The following is an 11,029-nucleotide window of genomic DNA, read 5'->3' as shown; positions in this document are numbered from 1 at the left end:
CCAGAATTGTGGAAATAGGCACCTCTCCGCTCGAGTCGGTCCGACGAGCAAGGGTATACGCTGAGCTCTTACCCACCTCTGATCAGGGGTCAAGCCAGCCTTCTTCTGTTCGCTCTGTATACCGTTAGGAAAATCGACCGTCGATCATTGATTTCCCGGGGAAAATGTGATGGCTTCGACAGTGCGTTTTGACTCCTGGTGATCGGGCCAGTGATCGACGAACGGTGGAAGATGTGAAAGTGTTTTAGTCGAGTGTTTTGTTAAGTGAATCGTCCGTATTCCTCCTACTGTATAGTGAGGGTACCCTGCTGGTCAGGAGAGAGAGAGAGAGAGAGAGAGAGATTTCGACAACTCCCACACCGCCCGGAGAAAAATGGCCCGGTTGCCGCTCGACATTTAAAAAGGGGCGAAAGACTATTGCCCAACTGCAGTCTAATTGCACTCTCCAAGATGGTGGAGCTTTTGCTCCGTGTTGAGAGTCGCGGAGTCCCGTTGCATATTGAGAGAAGATCACCACTCCCGATCTTCTTCTTTTTGTTATTCTTCTTCTCGAGTTCGTAGAACAGAAACTGGTCTTTTAAAGTTTTTTTATTAGAAAGTTTTTCGTGTTTTTTAACCGAACGAGAACCGAGAAGTGAGTTTTTTTTTCTTGTGGAAAAGGAATTGGAATAAAACTGACAGAAATGATTAAAATTATTCGAGGTAAGTGTCTTGATGTCATGTGGGTAAAGTTTTGCTTTGTTTACATGCACACGTATGAGTGCGCGCGCGCACTCATACGTACACTCATCCCCATACAGTGTATATATGTATATATATATATATATATATATATAGTATATTATATATATAGATATATATATATTATATATATTATAACAAATATAGTTATATATGCACTATGTATTATTGTCTAAATTCTACCAATAATATTTCTATAATTAATGAATTATTTTTGACATAGATATGTTTAGCCTTTCTCTCTCTCTCTCTCTCTTTTGCTTACGCAGTTAACGCTAGATAGCATTAGTCGCTTGTGTGACTCTAGACAGATGTGTGGGTGTGGGTATTTTGGGGGTATGGGAGCATGGGGGTCTTTTTTTTTTTTTTTTTTTTTTTGTTTTTTTTGGAGAGGGCAACAACGAGACACTTCTTGTAAACAAAGAATCTTCTATGTCTTCTGTCAATAGAATTCCTGGAGTCTCTCTCTCTCTCTCTCCAGGTACCTGGGTACACGGTCATTTATGGAGTATATATAATTTAAAGTGTATGATGGATGCTGTATAATGTAATGCAATGAATCTGAAAGGGTGTATGCATGTATAAATACACTTTTTAGTGTACAAATGTATAGCCTAAATATTGTTATAGTTGTACACTATCCTTTATGTAGTATATACATAAAAAATGTATGGCGTATACTTTATGATGTACTATGATGCATACTGTATAATGTTATGCATGAAATCTAAGTCTGTATGAATGCAAACACAAATGTATCATATAGATAAACATTATGTTTAATGTACAAATGTATGTATTTTTAGCTGTACACAGTCATTCATGTAGTGTATACACGAAAATGTATGGTGTGCAGTATGATGTATCCTGTATAATGGAATGTATGAAACCTTAAAGCCTGTATATGTATATATACACATTGCTAATTACACATGTAGTATATAGGCATATAAATAAAAAAAATCATTACAGAGTGGTAATCTCACACACCTACCTTAACCCCACACAACTCGTGGCCGCGAGTTCGATTCTCGACCATTCCATTGAGGGGTCAGAGATGTGTATTTCTGGTGAGATAAGTTCACTCTCGACGTGGTTCGGAAGTCACGTAAAGCCGTTGGTCCCGTTGCTGAATAACCACTGGTTCCAAGCAACGTAAAAACACCATACAAACAAAAAACCACACAACTCAAAACACGTAGCCTACACACAAGTCGTCCACTGTGCCCAACACTTTTATACTCACACCCTTTTTGTCTTCCAGGATGGCGGGTCCTCCGTGTGGGTCGTGGCAGGGTCGTCAGAGTGTTGATGGTCGTCCTGCTGCTGATTCTCGCTTGGCAGAGTCTCCTGTCGAGGAGCCACATCAAAGAGTCTGCCAAGATGCTCACTGGTGAGATGCCCGAGAGTGTGGTTGATGATAAGTTGGGTGCAGAGAGTGCAAAGAACGCTGCTTGTTAGATGTCTGTTGGATGGTGATGTGTGGTTGTACATGGTTATGTGATTTGTAGTATACACTATACAGAATAATTAGTGTTTTCCAAAGCGTGTATGATTCTGGATGACAAGTTGATTGCCAAGGGTACTGCTATAGTTGGATGTATGTTGGATGGTGATGTGGTAGTTTGTTTAGTTATACATGGTTTGTATACAGAGTGATTGTGGATTTCTTTGCATTTTCTTAATTGTCATAGATTTTTATCTAATGATTTGTCAATTTGTTAATCTGATTTTTCCTTTCTGGTAACTAATCTCTCCTTCCACTATTTCCTAGAACCCTCTGTTACTTTTTTCAAATGATCACCATAATATTCTTTGGAAGTTTGAATATCAAGTCAGTGGCCCTTGTGTGCTTGTTCCATATGAGTAGGGTTCATCTTCTGAACATTAAGAATAATAATTATTATTGTAGTGTATAGTTAATTGATAAAAGCTTGGTAAGAATCACATGCAGAAGTCAGGATAATTGTATGTAGGTAATGACTTGTATGCATGGAAGGAAATATTAATAAGATTCTAGTACTTCTCAGCTCCACCTAACACCTTCAACTCTTTCAGGTGTAGAAGGGCAGACGAAGGACCCCGATATGCAAGTCCAAGCCCCAGCAGACGACATGAAATCGAGCGCCATGCCCGCTAAACGTCAGGTAGTTGCCCCAGACCAGCCACACCTACCGCAGGAAGCAGATAATGTAAGTTTATTGTAGTGGGGAGACATTTTCATGTTGTTCGTAAGTAGGGGGGTATTCAAACAAGAGCATGTTACCCACAGACTCTGTGAACATTAATTTAAAGGAAACTACTTTTGCAGCATCAGTATTATTATAATGTAGCTCACCCAGACTGCTGAGTCAAAATTGTGACCTTATTTCTGACCAGTGTCATCATTTGTTTTACCAGATTGCAGTAAATTGTCTGGTCTGGGTTTCAGGGACCCCATAAGGGGGGCAGTACTGTCCTTGCCTTCATGCAGTTCGCTGTAGGCATTGCTTGAGGTACTATGCAGTGTTCCTTTGCCCCCTAACTGTACGTAATTCCTTTCATTACTGTTACAGTACGAGGTTTCCCTCCGGTTACACCTTGAAAACCAATTTTTACTCTCAATTTTCCTTTCACTGCTGAATGACCTTATGGGTCCCAGAGCTTGGCCTTTGGCCTAGATTTTATCTTCCACTCCATTCCATCGCCAAACATTGCATTTTCCCTCTAGAACCATTCTGAAATAGTCTTTGAATGACTGTTATTTAACCAACGTGAGTTCAAGCATTGAAGATGACAAAATCGCTCAAAACATTCCAGTCCAAAGTAACCTCAGGCTTTAATGTAACACCTCCAACCGCATATGACTCACATTTCAAGTCTCGAATCATGCCAGGTAACTTGGGGTCTTCTTGTATTTGAGGAACAAGTTTATAATCAAGGAAAAGGAAAGTCCAAGAGTGTGAATTTATAGCCCATTTTGAGAGTTGTGTTTGTTTTCAAGAGCCGTGTGAAAAGAAGTAGAAACATTGTTTGATGATCTGTGTTACCTCTCTTTGGTTTTTTAATATATTTATAGATGTAGGTTCTGTTATCGTGACTTGTCAGTGAGGGTATTATCAGATATTTCTGTGTCAAGCAAAGTCAGTTTTTTCTACTATATCTCTTCCATCATTTGTTTGTATGTTAGAATGATTAACTTTTCTTCTTCTTCATTATGTTGTTCATTCTCTGGTATATGCAGACCAGGGACATCTTGTCAGCATTGTTGGAAAAGGAAACCATCTTTACCCCTAAGGAGGTCAGGGTCAGTTTTCACTGGACCGTGGTCTGAGAGGTGATCGTATTTCATTCTATCTATCTCTCTCTCTCTCTCAGTTCAGGTATGAAAAGAATGCTTCACTATACTACATTCCCAGGGATAATTGGAATATTGCCATTCAGTGCCCGTTTAACAAAACATAACACATTAAAGATTGACTGTACTTATATATACACCATTGAACAGTTACTGAGAAAATTTTCCCTGGAGTACGAAATTCCTGTTCATGTTCGCAAACCCAGCAGCATTAGTTGGTACTTGACAACAGGGTATATCCACTACGTCTAGACAGACAAGAACTTGATGTTGCTATACCAGTATTGATTGTCACCTCAGTCATTCTTAATGAGAAACAGTTTATTAAACAAATGTTTACATTTATCAGAAGAATGTCACATTCAACCAGCAATAAGCAAAAGCTATCTCCATTATTTAGCAGACTTTTACACAGCACAGGTTGTAGACAGGGAAAGTGTGAGGTACAACTTTCAATAACTGGATGAGGATGGTCACGTATCAGGTTTCCTGTCCGCTCGAAGGTTGAAACTTGATTTTGAAGAATTTTGTTGGCATTATGTTTCTTTATTCTATCACATTCTCTTTTTCATTAGCTTTTGGAAATGAAATTGATGTATGGAAACTTGAAAAAGGAAACCATTAATTCATGCCATCTAATTCAAGATTATATAGTAATACTAATTATTATTATTATTATTATTTCTTTTGAAAATGATGGCTAATTCAGCTGCATTAATCTTATACAGGACTTTCTCAAGTCTCCGTATTGTTGACTTTTAAGTATTGCTTAGACTGGCAAACAGTGTGCCAATGGAGGACTTGCCAAAAATGGTGGCTTCAAGGGAAAGTTATTATTCTGCATGAGTGATACACAGGTATACATCAATATCTCTCTCTCTATCTCGCTATTTCTTGCTCTTTCTTCTGAGTTTCGACTCAGGCTCCGTTGGTCATCGTCCAGTGCGAAGGTTGGAGTTGGACTGATGCTGTTGGGAGTCGTGAAGTGCTTTATAGATTTATTATTATTATTATTATTATTATTCAGATGATGAGAACCCTATTCATATGGAACAAGCCCAGCACAGGCGCCATTGACTTGAACTTCAAGCTTCCAGAGAATATGGTGTTCACTAGAAAGAATTAACACTTGATATAAAATGTGTTTCAGTTTTTTATATGATATTCTTAGTGCTGAAAGGCAATACAGTACTAAGATGTGTAGATGGCAGATCAAATATGTTCTTAAAAATAATGTCGAGGTCATATAGTAATCATATGCAAGACATAAATGTACTGCTCATATTTACAAGACCCATTAACATAGGGATAATAGAGAGAAAGAAGATTATGTGTAATACTACTGTACTTTGCAGTGACACTATTTTGATGCACAGTTAATGTTAAGAAATTTTTTGTTCTGAACTGAAAGAGATTGCTTTTCTATTTAGTTATGAAACACATTAATGAAAAGTTGCAACATACTTGATAGATCCTTGTGAGTATGCCCCAACTTAATGGACTAATGTACATTATTATAATTATTTATTTTTACAGTGCCATTATGTGATTTGTTTTTAGATAAATCTCTCAACAAACTGAATTGTTAAGAGTGAATTACAGGTTAGTGTATGTTAGGAACTGTGGCATTGCTGTTAGCTGTGTCTAGAAAATATTCAAGTTCAGGCTATGGTGTGGGGTCTTTGTTACTTAGAGACATCGAGAAAATATTCAAGTCCAGGCTATGTAAGTAACAATGACCCTGTAAAGGGTCATTGTTACTTACAGAAATCTAGAAAATATCACAGACTGTTATGTACAGAAATCTAGAAATTTCCAAGTGATACTTAAGTAGTCATAGTTGTACGGCATCTTAAATTATTTCTTGAAGTTTGAAAGCTGCTCCTCATTCCAGGCTGACAACCAGTGGAAGAACCGAGAGGATGTCCTCAGAGAAAGTGACAACATCAACCCAAGATACAACATGAAGGCTGTGAAGGAGAAGATCAAAGACCTCCGCCCCAATCCCGTGAGGAACCAGCACTTCATCCAGCAGAGTGCCCTCGATCTGATGGAAGACGTCCAGCAGGAAGGGGAAGACGATGATGAGGACGACGAGTACGAGGAGTACAGAGACGAGGGGCAGGATGAAAAGGACAAGTGGAATGGGAGGAACAGAGACGACAATGCTGATAACAATGCGAATGAAGAACAGGACGAGGTTGCAAATGAAGACTTCGGTCTGGAGGATGTGGGAGGCGAGAAGCTCGAGAAGAATGAAGGGGGCGACGAAGGGAATAAGGCCAGGCTGAAGAGGAAGAAGAAGGAAAAGAAGGAGTTGGAGGGGGATGAGGAAGGAGCTGTTGAGTTTGGGGAGCTCATTGGAGAGAGGAAGAATGTGGAAGATGATAATAAAGAAGAGGTGAAGAGCTCTTTTGGGAAAGACAATCATTTCGACATGGACGCCATAGAGAAGGACATGGCCCAGCGCAGGGCGAGAATCGAGGAAGTCTGTGCCAGGCATGGCATAGGGCCCCACGCTCCTGCTGGAGGGAAACCCATTATGAGACATCCCCCCACCCCCAATTATGATGTATTTTATATTGACAAGTAAGGATTGATTTTCCAAATGTTTCATAGTTTCTGGGTGATGTAAGAATGGTTGCATTTGATCACTACGTCAAGTAGAGTAGCTTCGCACTTTTTACAACTGGTCAGTCTCGAGGAAGGCCTGACTATCACTGAGTAGGTTCTCACCAGCAGCTTAATAACACTTCATAACACTATTCTTGATTCCCTTTCTGAGGTCTAACATTAAAGTGGTGGGTTGTGGAAATATCTTTTGTATTCATATGCTTCCCTCTTCATGAGATATAGTAATGGTGTTTATTTGTTAACAGTACTTATTTCTTTTTTATTCTCTGATAACTGATCTCTTCATTCTGTATTTCCTAGCACCTTTTGTCACCTCCTTGAAATTAACTTCATATTTGAAAGCTTGAATTTCAGGTTAATACCCCTTGTGGGATTTTTTCAAATGAATGTGATTCATCCTTTGAATAATAGTAATAGTGATAATAATAATAATAATAATAATGATTATTTACATGTAAACTGCTAATGTCCTTTCCCAGGATAATGTAGTCACTGATTAATGTAGTAATTGTTGGTTTGTTCTGTAGTACTAAAGTACAGTAATTAGTTTTTTGCCCATTACTTCAGAAATCTGATTATGTATATGCTGTGTAACAGAGTACATTAAATTAGTATTGATCTTTAGGAAGAAATATTCAAGAATACCAAATGACTGTACAATTGCACATTTGCTCATTGTCTTTTAAATCTTCTACTGTATTTAATGCACAGCAATTGCTTTTTCTTTCACCCATGCTGTTTGTAATTCCAAGTTTATGTGATCCCATGAGTCAATACTTAAGCAGCGTTGATCTGTTTGTAACACTTTTAAATAGGCCTCAGATGTTATTTTTCATGCAGTAGTATTGCTAGGGAAGCCTTATACCATCTTTCAAATTAGTAGTGAGGTATGGTGACATAGTTTTTGGGTGTTTGCTGTCCTGACACCAAATGATGGACCACTGATAAATGGTAATCATTTAGTTGTATTATCATCTGTATACTTAACCACAATGCTTGCTTAGGGGACCAGGTTTTTCTTGGTCTATATTTGACAGTTTGTGGACCAATTCAGTCTTGGTATTAAAACTTAATTTGAAAGTGCATAAGCATGATTATTCTTATACTATGTTGTATATAGCAGATGTAAGCCCACTCTTCCTTATGGTACTTTATAAGTTGATGCCAACTGTTTATAGCTTATCCAGGCCAAACAATTTTTACAGTAGTGCTTGCAAGTTATGTGTATTTTAATTTCAAGTTGCTATCATGAAGGCATTGCCTCAAACTTTGGCCTAGCTTGATTTTTTACTCTAGCAGTGTTTGGTAAATTGTATTTACTTAGATTTCATGGTTTGATAGCAGTATGACCAGCCCGAGAAGAGCCTTTATTGGGCTCAGAGGTCTGGATAAACTAATCCTATATAATAATAATAATAATAATATGATGATGATAGCAGTATAATAAATGGGATAGCTTAGAGAAACTGTCATGTCATTAATGACGTGAACTTGAAGCATTAATGGCCACCAAAGCCTAGTCATGACCCTCAAAGCATAGCATCATGCAAAAGTACATGAGAAGTGCAAGTATGTTTGCAGTATATGTTAAGAAGGCAAGGTAAACTTTCTATTTCAATTTTGCTTGCTGAAAGGCTAGAATAAATAAGCTTAGATTTCTATAGTATTACATCATAAACATTTACAGTAGATTTTAGACAAAGAATTCACCCTCAGATGACACTACATAATCTACCAAAATGCTGGTGTCTTTATACAACATTTTAGAATTTATTTGTAACTTTTAAGATAGTTTCTGAAAGTGATATAACTAGTACTATGTCAGTCATGAATATTTCTCAGGTATGATCATTTTCAAGATTGTTTTAGGTGACAATTGACATAATTTGATTTTAATTGTGTTTCTAGTTATTGTTTTCAGCTGCACAGATATCTTCTCTTCTTCACTGATCAATATTTTGTATTTCATGGGTTACATTTTGGAAAGGACAGTGTGTCACCTTGAAGTACAATTCTGGAATTTACAGTAAATCGATAATTTCTGTTTTCATTGCATTTTTTAGTGTTTGATCCAGAATATTACGTAAATAATAGCATAAGCTGACTGTCAAAGTAGGTTTATGAATTTAAGAAGAATTTAACGATTGCTTGCTTTATTCAGGCGTGAGGAACTGGCATGGTGTCCCATCTACAAGGCAGCTTCAACATCCTGGCTTTACAATTTCATCAAACTTGGGGGCGTTGAGGAATCTGAAGTGAAAAACGCCAAAGAACAGGTTTCCACTATAGCCAGGAGAATCTGGCCACCCTTGCCTTACGAAGATGCTGAGCAGGTAAGTTGGACAATTTTGCGCAGGGTTGTTAGGGAAGGTTTTATCTTAGATGTCTAAGAATTGTCTTCTGTAGTCTTTGAAGTATGGAAGATGGCAATGAAAAGGCCTTCAAACATTTGCCATCTTTTACAGGGGTAATGCCATATTGTACCTGATGCAGTGTGCTGTAGGCATTACTTAAGGTTCTTTATAGCATCCCTTCTGCCCTAGCTACAACACCTTTCATTCCTTTTACTGTACCTCCATTCTTGTTCTCTTTCTTCCCTTTCAGCACTGAATGACCTCATGTCACAGTGCTTTGGTTTTGGTCTAAATTTTATATTCCATTCAATTCAAACGCTTACATGAATGTAATAGAGTACTTATTTCTATATAATAATTTACAAGTATGTTAAGTATCAGAAACCTTGAAAGTAATATAAGATCCTTCAATATTTTTAGCTTGTCTGACTGTTAGGTATTTAAAGTGGCGCAATGTATTACGTAAGATCTAATATATTTGAAAAGAACAAGCATTTTGCTCCAACCCATTGAAAGTTCAGAATGTTAATTCAGTTTCTGGTTAAACTGTTATCTGTGGTAATATAAGGGTCTCCTGTATTGCAATAATAGATAATAATAATAACTAAACAACCATTACAATTTTCCAGGCACTCGAGACTTGCTTGAAGTTCATGATTGTACGACATCCCTTTGAGAGGCTGGTCTCTGCATACCGCGACAAGCTGGAAAACACCAATATTGGCCAAGAACACGGTGTAGAGCACTTTTACAAGAAATATGGACGCAAGATCGTAGAGAAATATCGCCCAGCAGGTCAGGGTCTTCCAGCTGTGCGATATTCCCAAGACATGGATGACCCAAGCATACCCGCGCCCAAAGGGGTGGAGCCGACGTTCGAGGAATTTGTGAAGTATCTCACGGAAACAGACTTGGTGTATTATGCAGACGATCACTGGATGCCCTACTACCTCTATTGCACTCCTTGTCTCTTGGATTATGATGTCATCGCCAAATTTGAGACCCTAGAGAGGGACCAGAACTATGTTGTACTTAAGAAGCATCTCGGCAACAGAATCAAGCCCACTTGGAAGCACCTGACGAAAGGTGTGAAGACTTCTGATACCGTCCGTAAATACTTTGCCACCATCACCAAGAAGGATCTGATGGCTCTTTACGAAAAGTATAGACTAGACTTTGAGTTATTTGATTACTCTGTGGATGAGTACCTAGAGTACGTCAGAGAGACTTCGTGATGTGTATTCTCTGCGTCACTATTTTCAGGGGAATTTAATATGCTTTGGATACGCTTTTCTCTAGTAAATTTATATTTATCAACACATTTTATTCCAACCAAGCTCTGGGTGAGAAGGTAATGAGTGGAAAATATAATTGGAATACATTTTGATCATATTATCACTTACTTGACAGCGTGACCTGGAAATTTTTGCTCTGCGAAACTGAGTGCTTTGGAATGGAGTCAAAATGATCCTACCTGTTCTCTTAATATTACTCTTCTCAGGAGATATATTATATGATATAAGGACCTGCCTCCAATCTATAACTATTCTGCAAACCCACAGTATTGACCTAGGTAAGCATTGGTATGTTCAGAAGACTAGATTGACCTGAAATACTAAGACTGTTGGGTGATGTGGTGATAGAGCTGGAGACCTACGTATTAATTTATTTTTTATTTCAGACTTATTGTGTACAATACGTCTTTTTAGTTTGCTGGACGCTTCAAGGAGACTAGAGAATGTCTATACACATTTCACAGTCCTGAGTAAGTACAACACTACAGAAATTTATGTGGTGTTGGTAAAGTGTAATAATCATAGAATGTCAGTTTGAATCATAATATCTTTTAAATCTTTTTTTACTAATCTAGATTCTGAGCATTTCAGTATTGCAAATGTCAAAAGACTTTCTTGTTGGGTATTAGCATTGCAAGAGCCTACAGTTTCAGGTGTGATCTGACCTT

At 37.9% G+C, this 11,029-nt stretch overlaps 1 protein-coding gene across 1 annotated transcript in view; it reads left to right on the top strand.

Moving 5' to 3' along the window:
- Positions 1-10,383, top strand: part of LOC135203693 (uncharacterized) — a 10,465-nt gene extending 82 nt beyond the window's left edge. Inside the window, exons 1-6 of the mRNA XM_064233596.1 lie at positions 1-702; positions 2,006-2,134; positions 2,800-2,933; positions 5,973-6,667; positions 8,874-9,045; positions 9,696-10,383. The exon at positions 1-702 is cut by the window's left edge and continues 82 nt beyond it. Of these exons, the coding sequence (XP_064089666.1) occupies positions 684-702; positions 2,006-2,134; positions 2,800-2,933; positions 5,973-6,667; positions 8,874-9,045; positions 9,696-10,301 (1,755 nt within the window). The 5' untranslated portion in view covers positions 1-683 and the 3' untranslated portion in view covers positions 10,302-10,383. The remainder of the gene's footprint in view (positions 703-2,005; positions 2,135-2,799; positions 2,934-5,972; positions 6,668-8,873; positions 9,046-9,695) is intronic.
- Positions 10,384-11,029: the final 646 nt, after the last annotated feature.

Source organism: Macrobrachium nipponense, chromosome 36 (genome assembly GCF_015104395.2).
Source record: "Macrobrachium nipponense isolate FS-2020 chromosome 36, ASM1510439v2, whole genome shotgun sequence".
NCBI lineage: Eukaryota > Metazoa > Arthropoda > Malacostraca > Decapoda > Palaemonidae > Macrobrachium > Macrobrachium nipponense.
Note: the sequence above shows the minus strand (reverse complement) of the source record. Positions and strands in the feature narration are given on the sequence as shown.